We start from the raw sequence: 14,120 nt of genomic DNA, 5'->3' as shown, positions 1-14,120 counted from the left end.
TTTTGCTAGAGCTCTCATTTCTCCCATGGGAAGAATCAACCCCCCTACAGGAAGTGGTTCCTGGAGGACAGTCTTGGCTCCATGTGATGTCGAATGCTTCTTATTTTTGCTGTTTCCTATCACTTGGTGAGCTCAATTTCCTTCTTATTTATACTGATGCAAACAAGGAGTTAATTATATCAACAGGGTCACACCAAGTAAAGTTAGTATAAGGGAGAGAAAAATCAAGCCCTTTAATTGTTAAATGTACTTTTAATAACAGGAATTCATTTCAGTGCAGTTTGTTAAAAACAGACCAACTGGCTGGATGGGCAATGAAAGGATCACAGGAAATGGCTCAGATTACTCACCTCCCTTCATCGCTGCTCTCTTACCGCCAGATTTTTCATCTGGCTCAAGCAAATATTGCATGCGCCCACCTGTTTGCATGCATTCACAGACGAATCAGTTTCACTATTTGTCTATGCGGGGGTGTAAAGTGCCTGTGGTTGTGAGAAGTCCTTTTGAAAATATGGCCTTTAACCTTGGGCTTCTAAATGACACAGAAAATATTAGTGCTAGATTTTATTATTCATGTCTCTCTAACTGCAAATCCATAGTTCCTTGAGCCTCCCACAGCCTGTGTTCAGGTAGCTGGAGCCTCAGCCATATCATGATAGACATTGTAAATCAGATGGACAGATTCATTAGTCAATCAAATGTCGTGAAACTTTTCTAGGTTTGTTAGATAATAGCGAATGGAACAACCAACTGAAGGAATGATTTGCCTCTCATGCTGACCAATATCTATCATCTCATTGTTTTCTTGTGCTCTGTTCTCTCTTAACTTAAAGACTTAGACTGTAAACTCTTTGGAGCAGGAATCATCTTTTTACTGTATTTGTACAGCACTTTTCCCAATGGGGACCTGATCAATGATTGCATCTTCAAGGCATGACTGCAACTCAGTGCATAAAAAGTGATGTGCCGCAGGAATTCAGCTCTCCCAACAACTAATTCTCATAAACATCCATAGCTACACCCAGCTTCTTTATTCCCATCATACTCTGGTCCAACGTAATGAGATACCAGGAGAAATTTCTTCATGTCTTCCACTATAGCACAATCTAATTAATTAATCCAAAAGTAAATACAGCACAGTCTGAAAACCTCCGTGCTAAGGAACCTTAGCCCCACCTAACTGCACTGAGCAGCAACGCAGTTTAGGCTGCATGATCAAAAATATCAGCCTCTCGGTACATTTTGCCAAAAACCCATAAAACCAGGGATGAAAAGAAATTTCTGTTACTTGCACACATCTGTGGGAAAAAAGTCTGCTGTCTGAGAAACCTCTTATTGGTTCAGCCCATTGCTAAACAGTTAACAGGCCAAACCCCAAATTCCCCCTTTTTTTTACCCAAATAGTTGCTCACACTTACAGAACCTGTTGGAATGGGCACTACATGCAATATGGTGGTAGAGTATATTTGAAGGGCTGAGATAACACCATATTTCGTTATGGTATAGGAAAGTACACTTATTAAGTTTGCAGATGATACCAAGCTAGGAGGGGTTGCGACTGCTCTAGAGGATAGGGTCATAATTCAAAATGATCTGGACAAATTGGAGAAATGGTCTGAGATAAACAGGATGAAGTTTAATAAAGACAAATACAAAGCGCTCCACTTAGGAAGGAACAATCAGTTTCATACATACAGACTGGGAAGTGACTGTCTAGGAAGGAGTACAGCAGAAAGGGATCTAGGGGTTATAGTGGGTCACAAGCTGAATATGAGTCAGCAGTGTGATGCTGTTGCAAAAAAAGCAAACATGATTCTGGGATGCATTAACAGGTGTGTTACGAGCAAGACACAAGGAGTCATTCTTTCGCTCTCCTCTGAGCTGGTTAGGCCTCAGTTGGAGTATTGTGTCCAGTTCTGGGCACCACATTTCAAGAAAGATGTGGAGAAATTGGAGAAGGTCCAGAGAAGAGCAACAAGAATGATTAAAAGTCTAAAGAACACAACCTATGAAGGAAGGCTGAAAGAATCGGGTTTGTTTAGTTTAGAAAAGAGAAGATTGAGGGAGGACATGAGAGCCGTTTTCAGGTATCGAAAAGGGTGTCATAAGAAGGAGGGAGAAAACTGGTTCATCCTGGCTTCTGAAGATAGAACGAGAAGCAAGGGGCTTAAACTGCAGCAAAGGAGGTTTAGGTTGGGCATTAGGAAAAAGTTCCTAACTGTCAGGGTGGTCAAACACTGGAATAAATTGCCCAGGGAGGTTGTGGAATCCCCATCTCTGGAGACATTTAAGAGTAGGTTAGATAAATATCTATTGGGGATGGTCTAGACAGCATTTGGTCCTGCCATGAGGATAGGGGACTGGACTTGATGACCTCTTGGGGTCCCTTTCAGTCCTAGTGTTCTATGATTCTATTATTCTTGCCTAAGAAAATCCTCTCAACAAGGAAACCAAAAGAAAAGACATACATTGAGATTTCCCCAAAATTCTAGGGGATTTAAACCCAGATTCTGCATTAAAACTTGTGGAAGATCTGGCTCTCAATACCCTCTGGCAGCTTTGGAAACCTCAGGGCAAGTGATTTACAGGCTCAGACCCCATTGGCAACAAACATCTCAGGTAATATTGAAGGTCCTGATGTCAGCTGTTGATCTTTTTCACTGCACAGGTACAAATATTAGAATTAACATAAGACTCTGGAAAGTCCTTCCTTTCCCTCGCCAGACCAGAGCCTGAGTTCCTAATGCAAGATCCCAAACCTAAAGCCTAACCTTCTTTCTCAGGCAATGTTACAAATGGCTAAATTCTGGGTGGTTCTCAGCATCTGGATTACCTGCTGATGTCTCAGGAGTATGCCCTTGGAAATTAACAGGCCTTGTGACTCAGGGTGCATCTACATAGCAGGGCTTAACTCGAAATAAGCTACACAAATTGAGCTTTGTCAATTGCATAGCTTATTTCGAAATAGCTTATTTTGAAATTAGGAGCATCTACACAGTACTTATTTTGAAATAGAGCTCTCTTCCTCCAACTCCCCTTACTCCTTATATAATGAAGGTTACAGGAGTCAGAGTAAGACGTCTTCCAGCTTGACAATATTTCGACATTATTTCAAAATAACTGCCTGCTGTTTAGATGCGGACTAAGTTATTTCGAAATAATGCTAGTTATTTTGAGGCGGGCTTCCCTAATGTAGACATGCAATCTCCATTTAGAGCCCTGGGAGGCACTGGGGAGGAATAATTTACAATGGCTCTGTTAAGGGGCTATTTCAAAATAGCAGCAGTGGAGTGTCTACACATGGCTTATTTTGAAATAGTTATTTTGAAATAAGTGTTATTTCTCATAGAATGAGGTTTACAGATTTCAGAATAAGCTATCCATTATTTTGAAATTATTTCAAAATGGCCATGTAGATGTTCACATTGTTATTTCGAAATAACACTAGTTATCTTGAAATAATAGTGCACTAGACGCATCCTAAGTGAATTAGGACCCAACACTCAGATCTGTAACCTCAGGGTATCTTTGACTCCTCTTTTGCTCTGTATGTCAAAGCTGTATCCAGATCTTGCTGCTTTTCCCTCTGTAACATTTCTCAAGCAGTTCTCTGCTTGCTGTTCAGAGAATCAAAACTCTCATCGAAGCCTTCCTCATCTTCCGTCTTAGCTCTCATAACCTTCTCTTCTTACATACAGACAGCCTGTTGTATACTCCTTTGGTCCACACAACACCCAGCTAAGAGGGTTGTGTTCTTTCCTTGTCATTCTGGCCTCCTTCAAGAGCCTAATCCAGATTCATTGGGAATCTTTCCATTGACTTCAATAGGTTTGAACCCCTCCATTGTCTCCCTCTTTTTCAATACAAACTCAAGCTTGACCTTGGTTCCTCATTCAGCTTTAAGGCCCTTCACAACTCTGCCTGCTGTCTTATTTCAACTATTTCACTTTGGCTCCTTCTCTTCACTGGCAAGTCTAACCTTGTCTGCCTGTTTGTTAGCTTCCCACCGGGACTGTCTTCTAGCCCGTCCTGTAGGCATGGAACGCCACCCCTCATCTCTTCTGTATGCCTCTCTTCACCTTCAAATCTCTTCTTGAGATCAATTTTTGAAAGATGCTTATAAGATGTCAGTAGTGGCCACTGATGAGTTTCATGGTACTTGGTATTTTACTTAGAGACAAGTGAATACAGGAGCACATCAGATGCTTTTTTGTCACCATTCCTGTTTTTGGTTGTTGTTGTTTGGTTGGGGTTTAGTTTTTGTTTTTGTTTGTTAAATAACTTTCTAGTCTTCATGGTTACAGAGAAAAATTTGAGAATGTGATCTGACCAGAACTCTAAAGGCTCAAACACCAGAAGCAATGTGTAAGAGTTTGTAGGATTGGGGCCTTAGACAGTAAACTGAACTAAGAATAAATTGAACATTTATATGGATATTATAAGTATGCTCGGCATAATTACCAATATTTTTGGAAGGGATATTAAACTTCAGATCATTGGCCCAACTGCAAATATTAGAAAAACTTTAAAAATGACTAATAGTCTTACAGCACCTTAGAGCCTAACAAAACATGTAGATGGTATCATTAACTTTGGTGAGCAGAACCCACTTCTTCAGATGAATGGAGTTATTAAAGGTTCAGCTTCTAAATAAATAGGGGTTGGGAGGGAGAAGGAAAAAAATGGAAAAAAAGAGGGAAGAAATGGTCAATTAGAATGTCCATGCTACAAGGTGCAAATTGTTCTTAAGTACCCATTGTTTGGTCTTTTACATCAGTAGGGTGTGGAATGTAGTGGGCCATCCGGCCAATGCCTTTATTCATACCTTTGTTGAAGGAATCAAACTTGTAAATTAATTTAAGTTCTAAGGCTTCCCTGGGGAGTTGGCTTGTGGTATTGGCCTGAAACAATAACGGTGACTTTGAAATCCATTAGCGAGTGCCTGGGCAAGTTAAAATGTTCCCTAACAGGTTCTCCTCCTCCTCCCCCCCCCCCCCACACTATTTATTTAAAACCTTTCCTGTTTGCACCTTTAAGTTCCCCATCTGTAAACAGCACTTAGGTCAGGGTCTGTTTTACTTTCTTCCTTTGGGTCTGTCTTAAGAGTAACTGAAATTCCAGCAACAAAGGACCCTTAACAGGCACAGGGAAGAGTTTCATTCTGAGACATAGCATGTTCATTTTGATGATGGGAGCGATCCATTACACTATAGTAAGCAGTCTGCTTTCAGGGATGGAAGGAATACTGTTAAAAAGTAAACAGAGCCCTGTAAGTCAAACAATACTGGAGCCCTCTACCGACTCCTCTGCCTTGGTGCTTCATTAGTTTTAGTGTCCATTTAAATCCATGGCATGCCCTGCAACCAGCTGTTGTTGGTACTGCATGCAGAATCTCCTCTCGGATCCCTGACTGGCTCTCAGAGCTTCCACAAAAAGGACATTTGCAATGAGCAACTAATCTGTCATTGAGAACAATGGCACTGCTCAGATTCTGTACCATCATGCCCTGTGCATGCCAGTTTGGGCTCCTTGCTACTCATTTGATACACCATTCAATGAAACATGATCCCACAGGCCATGTATAGCAGAGGCATCCAGGGTGCAGACAGAATGGTTGGGAACCCTGCATGCAAATAAACCATTTCTCATGGTGGCCGGAAGGACACAGAGCCGATCATTCGGCAGATCAAGAATATCCCAGCATTCCCCTTCTGTGACTATGCCCCACAATGGTTAGGTGAGAGTAGAAATCTGACTGACTGTCTAAGACGTCTGGGATGCCCCTACTTGGGAATCACAGAGGCCAGTTGTTATTCCCCCAGGCCTCCTAAGAGATTGTGTAATGGTTTCCTGTAGCTTTGGCAGAAATGGATACTTGGGGCCACATGACCTAGTGTTGCTAAACCCCATCCTGACGCTGAACAAGAACCACGCTGCAGTCAGCAGGATGAAGGAAAGACACAATTTGAAATTGTGCCCTTCCCGCTCCAAACCACACAAAGCTGGGCACTGTCATAACTGAGGAGTAAATCGTGAGGTTCCCCAGGTACAGCCTGGGTCGCTGCTCAGCCACAAAACACATCTGGGCAGCTAACCTGCTAGGTGAGCAATGGCAAACATGAACATGGGGACAAACTCAGACCTGACAGCAACTCCACAGAAGTCTATGGAGCTGCATCCACTGGCAGCAGGGCTGATCGGGAACAGATAACCCGTTTTTTGCAAAATGTTTACTCTAAAGGAGATAGCAGCCTTTTCCATTTGTTGCTACTCTCTATGGAAGGTATTACGATGACTCACTAAAGCAGGGTGCTGAGCACCCTTTGTGGGGTGCTGATAGCACCCATCTCCCCAGAGGCTCTCAGTTGCCTGCAAGTTCATGTCCACAAAGCATCCAGCATGGGAGGACCTAAGCACTATGGGCCTGCTCCAGATCCCACAGACATTGTTCAGTGGGTTTTGAATCAGGCTCCCTCTGCAACATTCAGTGAAAAGCCCAGCTGCAAAGAAGCTGCAGCAGTGCAAACTGAGGCTCACAAAAACCACTGGGGCAGCATTTCTACATTTGGCCTTTGTGCTGTCTGGGGCTACGCGAATTTTCACTTTTCTACACAAGTTCATGATACTTTAAGCAAATCTTGCAGGTTATACTCTTTGTATCATAAGAGAATGCCTTAGAATTAGAAGAATGGCTCTGAAAATTAAGCTAACTGAAATGTATAACTAAGCAGATCTATGCAGAGGAGAAAAATCTCCGGCTACCTCCACATTAGCCTTAGGGAAAAATTAGTATATGTAAGCAACCCGCAATAGAAATCATACTCAGCTTTTTTTAAGCATTGCCACGAAATCTGGTAGTAACAGGAAATATGGCAAATGACAGAAAAGAATAACCGAAGAAATAAGTTTTCGGTGAGATGCACTTTTTCACTGGAGTAAGTAAAATGAAAATAAAATCACTTTTCTCTTGAATATTTAGCATTCTGTTTTTTCTAAATCTCCACTGTATTTTTCTCACTTTTTATCAAGTATCATGCTGTATAATGAATTGTAATTCAGAATAGGCTTTTATACAATTGAATCTGGGAGCCACTGTAGAATACGGATGGAGTTAGCTAGTTTTTGGTTTTTGTTTGATTGAGTTTTTTGCACTTATTTTTGGAGAACTTCTCATTTTGTCCACTTGTATATAGGGCAATTAGAAAGCCTTTAAATTGCAGCAAGAAGCCACCAGTACAAAGACAATAACATTATATCACATGAGTAGTAAATAACGTGAGTAAGCATTCATCTCCACTGTACACTATTGGTTAGGGAACAAAGAAAGTCTGACTCAGAGCTGAGAAAAACTGACTGACATTATAAAGTGCCTTTCGAAGGTCTATATACTTTCCATCACAAAGATCAAAATCAGATTTTCTTTCAAATAGAGTCCTCAGCCCTTAAAGCGCTGGGTTTTTTAATTAGCCAGTCTCTTACACTGGAACGTTTGGCTATCATGGGGAAAGTGGTTTAACAGTAACACTTCAGGCAGACTGGAGTTTTTTCTGAAAGTGGTCAGCTAAAATTAATGCCTCCAATAACAGTTCCTAGACATCTCCAGTTAGAAGTGCCTCAACCTTCGCAGGTCAGAGAAAAAGCAAATATCACCCTCCCCGGTCCGTTCCCACTGCCAATTTTAGGACACTGTAAAGGATCCAATATAGCATCCATACTAGTCACAATAACCAAACATTTCAATTCACAAAGCAGGGCAAATCTACTATAGACTTCATTGCAGAAGCACATACTACAGCTACTGTAGAAGTTACCAAAACAAAACTAAAGCCATAAGAGTAGGACCTTTTTCAGGTCCTTTGGAGACAGCTTTACAAACCCTAAGTTGAGCTCTTTTAAGTGCCAGTTGATAACATTTCCATGCCGTGGCAAAGGATTTGCCTAAAAGAATAAGTCCAAATCAACTTACTTGTCTAAAATGAAGTACAAATCAAATCCTCCATAACAAGCAGGACCTCCTTTCTCTCTATTTCCACCTTGTCCTTCGCAGGCTAACACAAACGCTGCAAAGAAGAGAAATCTGAAGCCAAATCTCAAGGCTCTTTGCTTTACAATGGCCATTATATCCAGAAAGGAGGGAAAGGTTCTCTTCTTCCAAAGCTCCCTTTTTTCACACTCTTCTCCAAAAACACCATTCAATGGCCTTGAAATAGATACACATATATTTGACTCCTTAAACTCCACTTGCAGCGATTGTCCTCTGAAATTGCAAGACTTTTCCCCCTTGTTTCCCCGGCAGTTCTGTTGCTTGGTTTCAGATTTCAAGATGCACAATACTGTATTTCGCTTTTTTATTTAAAGGGACTTCTCCATCACTCTCCTAGGCAGCTCTCAGAAAGCAGTATCATTGTTTTGCAATAGGAGAAACTACTTCCCGACAATTCTTGCTTTGCCCCCGATTTCAGAGAATCTGAGGAGGTTTGGAGTGTTTCTTCTTTATTATTGTTGTTATTGTGGGCAGTGGGGTTTGTTTTCTCTTATAATAGAAAGTTCTGAGAATGCCATCTTGTGGTGAAGTCCTGATGAAACAGACTGGAGCTCTGAAACGATGTTAATTAGAACACGCATGCCCTGAGCACACAAAGTACATATTGCAGCAATTTTTTGTTTCATACATGTGACCCATCTTGCATACACTCAGGGGGTATGTCTACACTACAAAGTTAGTTCGAACTAACGGACGTTAGTTCGAACTAACTTTAATAGGCGCTACACTAGCGCTCCGCTAGTTCGAATTTAAATCGAACTAGCGGAGCGCTTAGTTCGAACTAGGAAAACCTCATTTTACGAGGATTAAGCCTAGTTCGAACTAGCTAGTTCGAATTAAGGGGTGTGTAGCCCCTTAATTCGAACTAGTGGGAGGCTAAGCCTTCCCAGGTTTCCCTGGTGGCCACTCTCGCCAACACCAGGAAAACTCTATGCCCCCCTCCCGGCCCCGGACCCCTTAAAGGGGCACGGGCTGGCTACGGTGCCTGTGCCAGGTGCAAGCCTGCCAGCACCCAGCCAGCAGACCCTGCACCTGGCACGGCACAGAGCCACCCACCCGATGTCCCCCAGCCCACCCCCTCTTCCCGGGACCAGGCTGGCGGCTCCCGGGAGCTTGCCCTGGACCGCAAAAGGCGGGCACCTTCCTGGGCTAGTGCGGACATCGTGGACCTCGTCCACGATCTCCGCACTAGGCACAGGAAAGTGGCCGTCTAGGGCAGGAGAGCTGCCAGCCTGGCCACCCAGGAGCAGGTGTGCATGAAAATCAAGGGGGTCCACTGAGACCCCCGACACTGAGCCCTGAGCTTACAATGGCCGTCCTGGGTCAGACCAAAGATCCATCTAGCCCAGTAGCCTGTCTGCCGACAGCGGCCAACCCTAGGGACCCTGGAGGGGATGGACCAAAGACAGTGACCAAGCCATTTGTCTCGTGCCATCCCTCTCCAGCCTTCCACAAACTTTGGGCAGGGACACCACTCCTACCCCCTGGCTAAGACTACTCCATGGACCCAATCTCCTTGACTTGATCTCACTTCCCTTTCAACTCTGTTCTAGTTGTAGCCTTCACAGCCTCCTGCAGCAAGGAGTTCCGCAGGTTAACGATTTGCTTTGTCAAGAACAACAACTTTCTCTTACTAGTTTCAAGCCTGCTACCCATTCCTTTCCTTTGGTGTCCTCTAGTCCTTCTTTATGGGAACTCAGGAAGAACTTTTCTGAATGCACCCTCTCCACCCAACCCCTGCTTTTAGAGACCTCTATCCTGTCCCCCCTCCGTCTCCTCTTTTCTAAGCTGAACAGTCCCAGTCTCTGTAGCCTTTCTTCATCTGGGACCTGTTCCCAACCCCTGATCATGTTAGTTGCCCTCCCCTCTCCCAGCCTTTCTCTTCCCCTCTCCCATCTCCTTTTCCCAGTCTCCCCCAGTTTTGTTCAATAAAAACAGAGTCAATGTTGGAAGAAACGTTATCTTTATTTTGTACATCAATAAGAAGGGGGGCTAGGGAACGGTAAGTGGAAGAAGCTGAGGGAGGAATGGGGCACGAGCCCCCGATGGGGAGGACTGGCCTGGCTCTGCAGGCTTCTGGGGGTGGAAGCTCTCCTGCAGCCCCCCAATTACCCTCTCTCCCCAGATGGCAGCCTGCGGCAAGTGCAGCTGGTCTGATGGCCGAGTGCTGTGATGTGCCCAGTGTGGGTAGTCCGGGCAATCCAAGCCAGGACTGCTTTGCAAGCGGGGCACCCCTTAGAACTGTCTGTCCGGGGTAGGGGTCGGGACCCTTTAAGCGCAGCCCTCGGCTAGCCTGAGACAGCATCTCCATGCTCTAAGTCCCCCTCTTATGCCCTGCCGGCACTGCTTCCGGCCATCCTTAAGCCCTGTTCAGAGTCCACTCAATGTGGACTTGCTAGTTCGAATTAGCAAAACGCTAGTTCGAACTAGTTTTTAGTTCTAGACGCGTTAGTTCGAATTAGCTTAGTTCGAATTAACTAATTCGAACTAAGTTAGTTCGAACTAGCGCTGTAGTGTAGACGTACCCAGGCTGTGTCTACACTGTACAGTTTTTCTTGAGTATCTCAGAAAAACTCTCCCGCGTCCAGGGAATGCGTTTCCTCTTCCAAAAATTTTTTCAGAAGAGCAGATGCACTTTTTCAGTATCCCAGTAAACCTCATTTTACAAGGAAGAAGGGATGTTCTGAAAAAGGGTTTTTTCCCCAACATTTGGCCCAGTGTAGATGGGCCAAATGTCGGAAAAGCCTCTTCCAAAAAAGGAAGCAGGGAAAGCTATGCAAATTGCAGGTTACAATTTGTATAGCTTTTTCCAGAAGAACAGTGCAGTGTAGACATAGCCTCATACACAGGTTGACATAGGACAGAACAGATCATCAAGTGACCAACCCCCATCGACCATTTCCAGCCTCTGACAAACAGGGTATGTCGACACAGCAGCGTTATTCCGAAATAACTATGTAGCATCTACACAGCTAGCCCGTTATTTCGAAATAATTTCAAAATAACAGGTGGCTTATTTCGGCATTTGCAAGCCTCATTCCACGTGGAATAATGCCTCTTCCAAAACAGATCTTTCGAAATAGTGCCTGTGTAGACTGGGTGCCTGGAGTTATTTCAAAATAATTGGCCTCCAGCCCTTCTCACGGTGCCCTGCTCGCCACTCTGTCTACACTCAACAAAACTCTGTAGTCCCTCCTTCCCTGGACCCCTTAAAGCTGCAGCCTCAGGGCTCATGGCACACTGCAGGCCCTGACAGCCCTGAGCCACCCCGCAGCTGTCACTGCGTTGAGGTAGCTCAAAATGAGCGACTCTGCTGCTCCTACCCAGACCTCCACTGCTCCCAGAGGGAGCGGTCTCCCAGCTCCCAGGACCCTGCCCGGGGACAAAAAAGAGATGCACTTTCCTGGTCTGGTGTGGAGATCCTTGTCCTTATTGAGGTTTGGGGTGATGAGAGCAACCTCCAGGATCTCCACACCAGACACCGGAACACAGACAGCTATGACCGCATGGCCAACAGCCTAGCCACTAAGGGGCACATCTACGTCCAGGAGCAGGTGCGGATGGAAGTGAAAGAGCTCTGCCAAGCATGTGCCAATGCCCAGGAGTGCAGAACCCGTCTGTAGCGATTCCCCCGTCCTGGGCTCTTTCCTACATCGGTCAAATGCTGTGGTGGCAGCAATCACCCCTCGGTCCCAGCGGGCTCTTCACCCACAGTACCGGGCATAAGGGTCCCGTGAGCACCGGGTTTGGGGCCATCGACGCCAAGGGGTCATCCTCCAATGGTGTCGCCCCCAGTTCAGTCTCCCGCAACCCTTCCCTGGGGTCGTCCTCCTGGGCTTCCTCCCTCTGCCCTTCGGGGCCCGTCGGGGTGAAGGTCGTCCTCTCAGCCGCCCGCCTGGAGCCTTCCACCCCTGGCATTGAGGTTCTCCTTCCCTGGGGGCTGCTATTCCCTAGGCCTCCTCCTGCCCACCTAGCCCCCTCATTCCACTCTCCTCTTACTCCACGCCTCCCCTCTTCCTGCCGCCCCGGCACCGCATTCAACCCCCCCGCCGGGCCGCTGGAGCATGCGCAGCAGCGTCGAGGTGCGTCGCATGGCACAACCACTGACATCAGCGCCCCAGGCGCTGCCACACCACTGAGAGGGGACGGGCTCACCCCGTCACAGGGGCCATGTGAGATGTCAAATGAAAGTTAATGTGCTACTGATTTTATGTATGTTACTCGTGTACTTGTGTGATATCTGTCTGTGGAGTTATAAATATGGACTCTGTGTTGATGCTTGAAGAGTCTCTGTCTAAGACAGAGCCATGTGCCAGGAATCTTCCGTCAGTGACTATGCTAATTAGCAAGGCTCTGAGAGAGGCGAGGACGCGCCTGAGGAATGTGTCTGGAACCTGCAAACCAGCCACAATCATGATTGTTGACTTGGAACATTTGGATAGGTCACTGGGCCATGTGACCTGCTCCAGCTTGGAAGAGACCAGGGATGGGTATAAAATGCCATGAGGCAGGCTCCATCTTGTCTTCAATTCTGCTCCTGATCCCAGATGCGACCTTATGAGAGACAGAGAACTGGAAAGAATCGTGGACCCATCCTGACACAGGATGGACACCTGGGTATGTCTACACTACCCCGCTAGTTTGAACTAGCGGGGTAATGTAGGCATACTGCACTTGCAAATGAAGCCCGGGATTTGAATTTCCCGGGCTTCATTTGCATAAGCCGGCCGGCGCCATTTTTAAATGCCGGCTTGTTCGAACCCCGTGCCGCGCGGCTACACGCGGCACGGGCTAGATAGTTCGAACTAGCAAGCCATTCCGCACTATCTGTAGCCATTCCACGAGGCGTACAGATAGTGCGGAATGGCTTGCTAGTTCGAACTATCTAGCCCGTGCCGCGTGTAGCCGCGCGGCACGGGGTTCGAACAAGCCGGCATTTAAAAATGGCGCCGGCCGGCTTATGCAAATGAAGCCCGGGAAATTCAAATCCCAGGCTTCATTTGCAAGTGCGGTATGCCTACATTACCACCCTAGTTCGAACTAGGGTGGTAGTGTAGACATACCCCCAGAGACTTTTAAGCTAGCAGTTTATAACATCTCTGCTAAGAGCCTGCATCGAGACCTTGGTGATTGGTGCATGTGATGTATTCTCCTTAACAACCTTACTGTCATGCTTTTCTTTCTTTCATTAATAAACCTTTAGATTTTAGATTCTAAAGGACTGGCCCAGCATGACCTTGTGGGTAAGATCCAGAGTGTAAATTGATCTGGGAACTGTGGCTGGTTCTTTGGGACCAGAAAGACCCGTTTGGAGTAGGTGTGATTGGGTTCTACAACCCCTCACCTGTGTGTTAGGCCCGGAGCTGATTGTAGCACAGGGAGAGCTGGGTTGTCTGAGGGGTTTTGCTCAGTGTGACTAGTTTGTGGCCTGTTTGGGAAGGTCGCCAGTCTGGGGCTGTAAGGAGCCCTGAGTGTGAGCAATTCGTCCTGAGCAGATGCCCTCAGCAGTGCTCAGACCCGGCCCAGTCCATCACACTCTACTATGAGGACCTGCACTGAATACTAGGGGGTGGGGCAGTCCCTCCCGATAGTAGACTCAGGGCTCAAGATGCCCGTCGTCACCCTCCTGGGGGAGAGAGATGCAGAGGAGGAGTAAGAAGAGGAGGATCCGGATGAGGCCAGCACAATCACTTTCCTGACCCTGGAGCCAGTAGCCCATTCTCTGGATGTGTCCCAGGCATTGTCCAAGGCTGGCGACGCCACATCAGGTGAGTGCCATCACGTTTCCCACACAGAGGGTGGAGGCGCAGGGCAGTGAGGGGCTGGGGCACGCTTCTTGCTTGGCCTTCGCAGCCTGGGGACTGAACTGCAGCCTGTGCCTGTGGGAACACGTGGAGTGTCAGTCTGGGGCACAGAGCCCCAGGAGGCTGCACCGGAGGATCTTATGCTATTGGCCACTGGGTGTCTGGAGAGGCCTGCCATGCTCCTGACACCGGGGTGGGACATGGGACACCCTCCCACCACAAGCCTTCGCTAGAGAGAGGCTGACAACATGGAGACACACACACACACTCAG

General features: G+C 46.4%; 1 protein-coding gene across 1 annotated transcript in view; it reads right to left on the bottom strand.

Moving 5' to 3' along the window:
* ANTXR1 (ANTXR cell adhesion molecule 1) overlaps positions 1 to 8,529 on the bottom strand; it is a 216,801-nt gene extending 208,272 nt beyond the window's left edge. The window contains exon 1 of the mRNA XM_006119107.4: positions 7,967 to 8,529. Coding sequence (XP_006119169.2) covers positions 7,967 to 8,118 — 152 coding nt within the window. The 5' untranslated portion in view covers positions 8,119 to 8,529. The remainder of the gene's footprint in view (positions 1 to 7,966) is intronic.
* Between the last annotated feature and the right edge of the window lie 5,591 nt (positions 8,530 to 14,120).

Source organism: Pelodiscus sinensis, chromosome 28 (genome assembly GCF_049634645.1).
Source record: "Pelodiscus sinensis isolate JC-2024 chromosome 28, ASM4963464v1, whole genome shotgun sequence".
NCBI classification, from domain to species: Eukaryota; Metazoa; Chordata; order Testudines; family Trionychidae; genus Pelodiscus; species Pelodiscus sinensis.
Note: the sequence above shows the minus strand (reverse complement) of the source record. Positions and strands in the feature narration are given on the sequence as shown.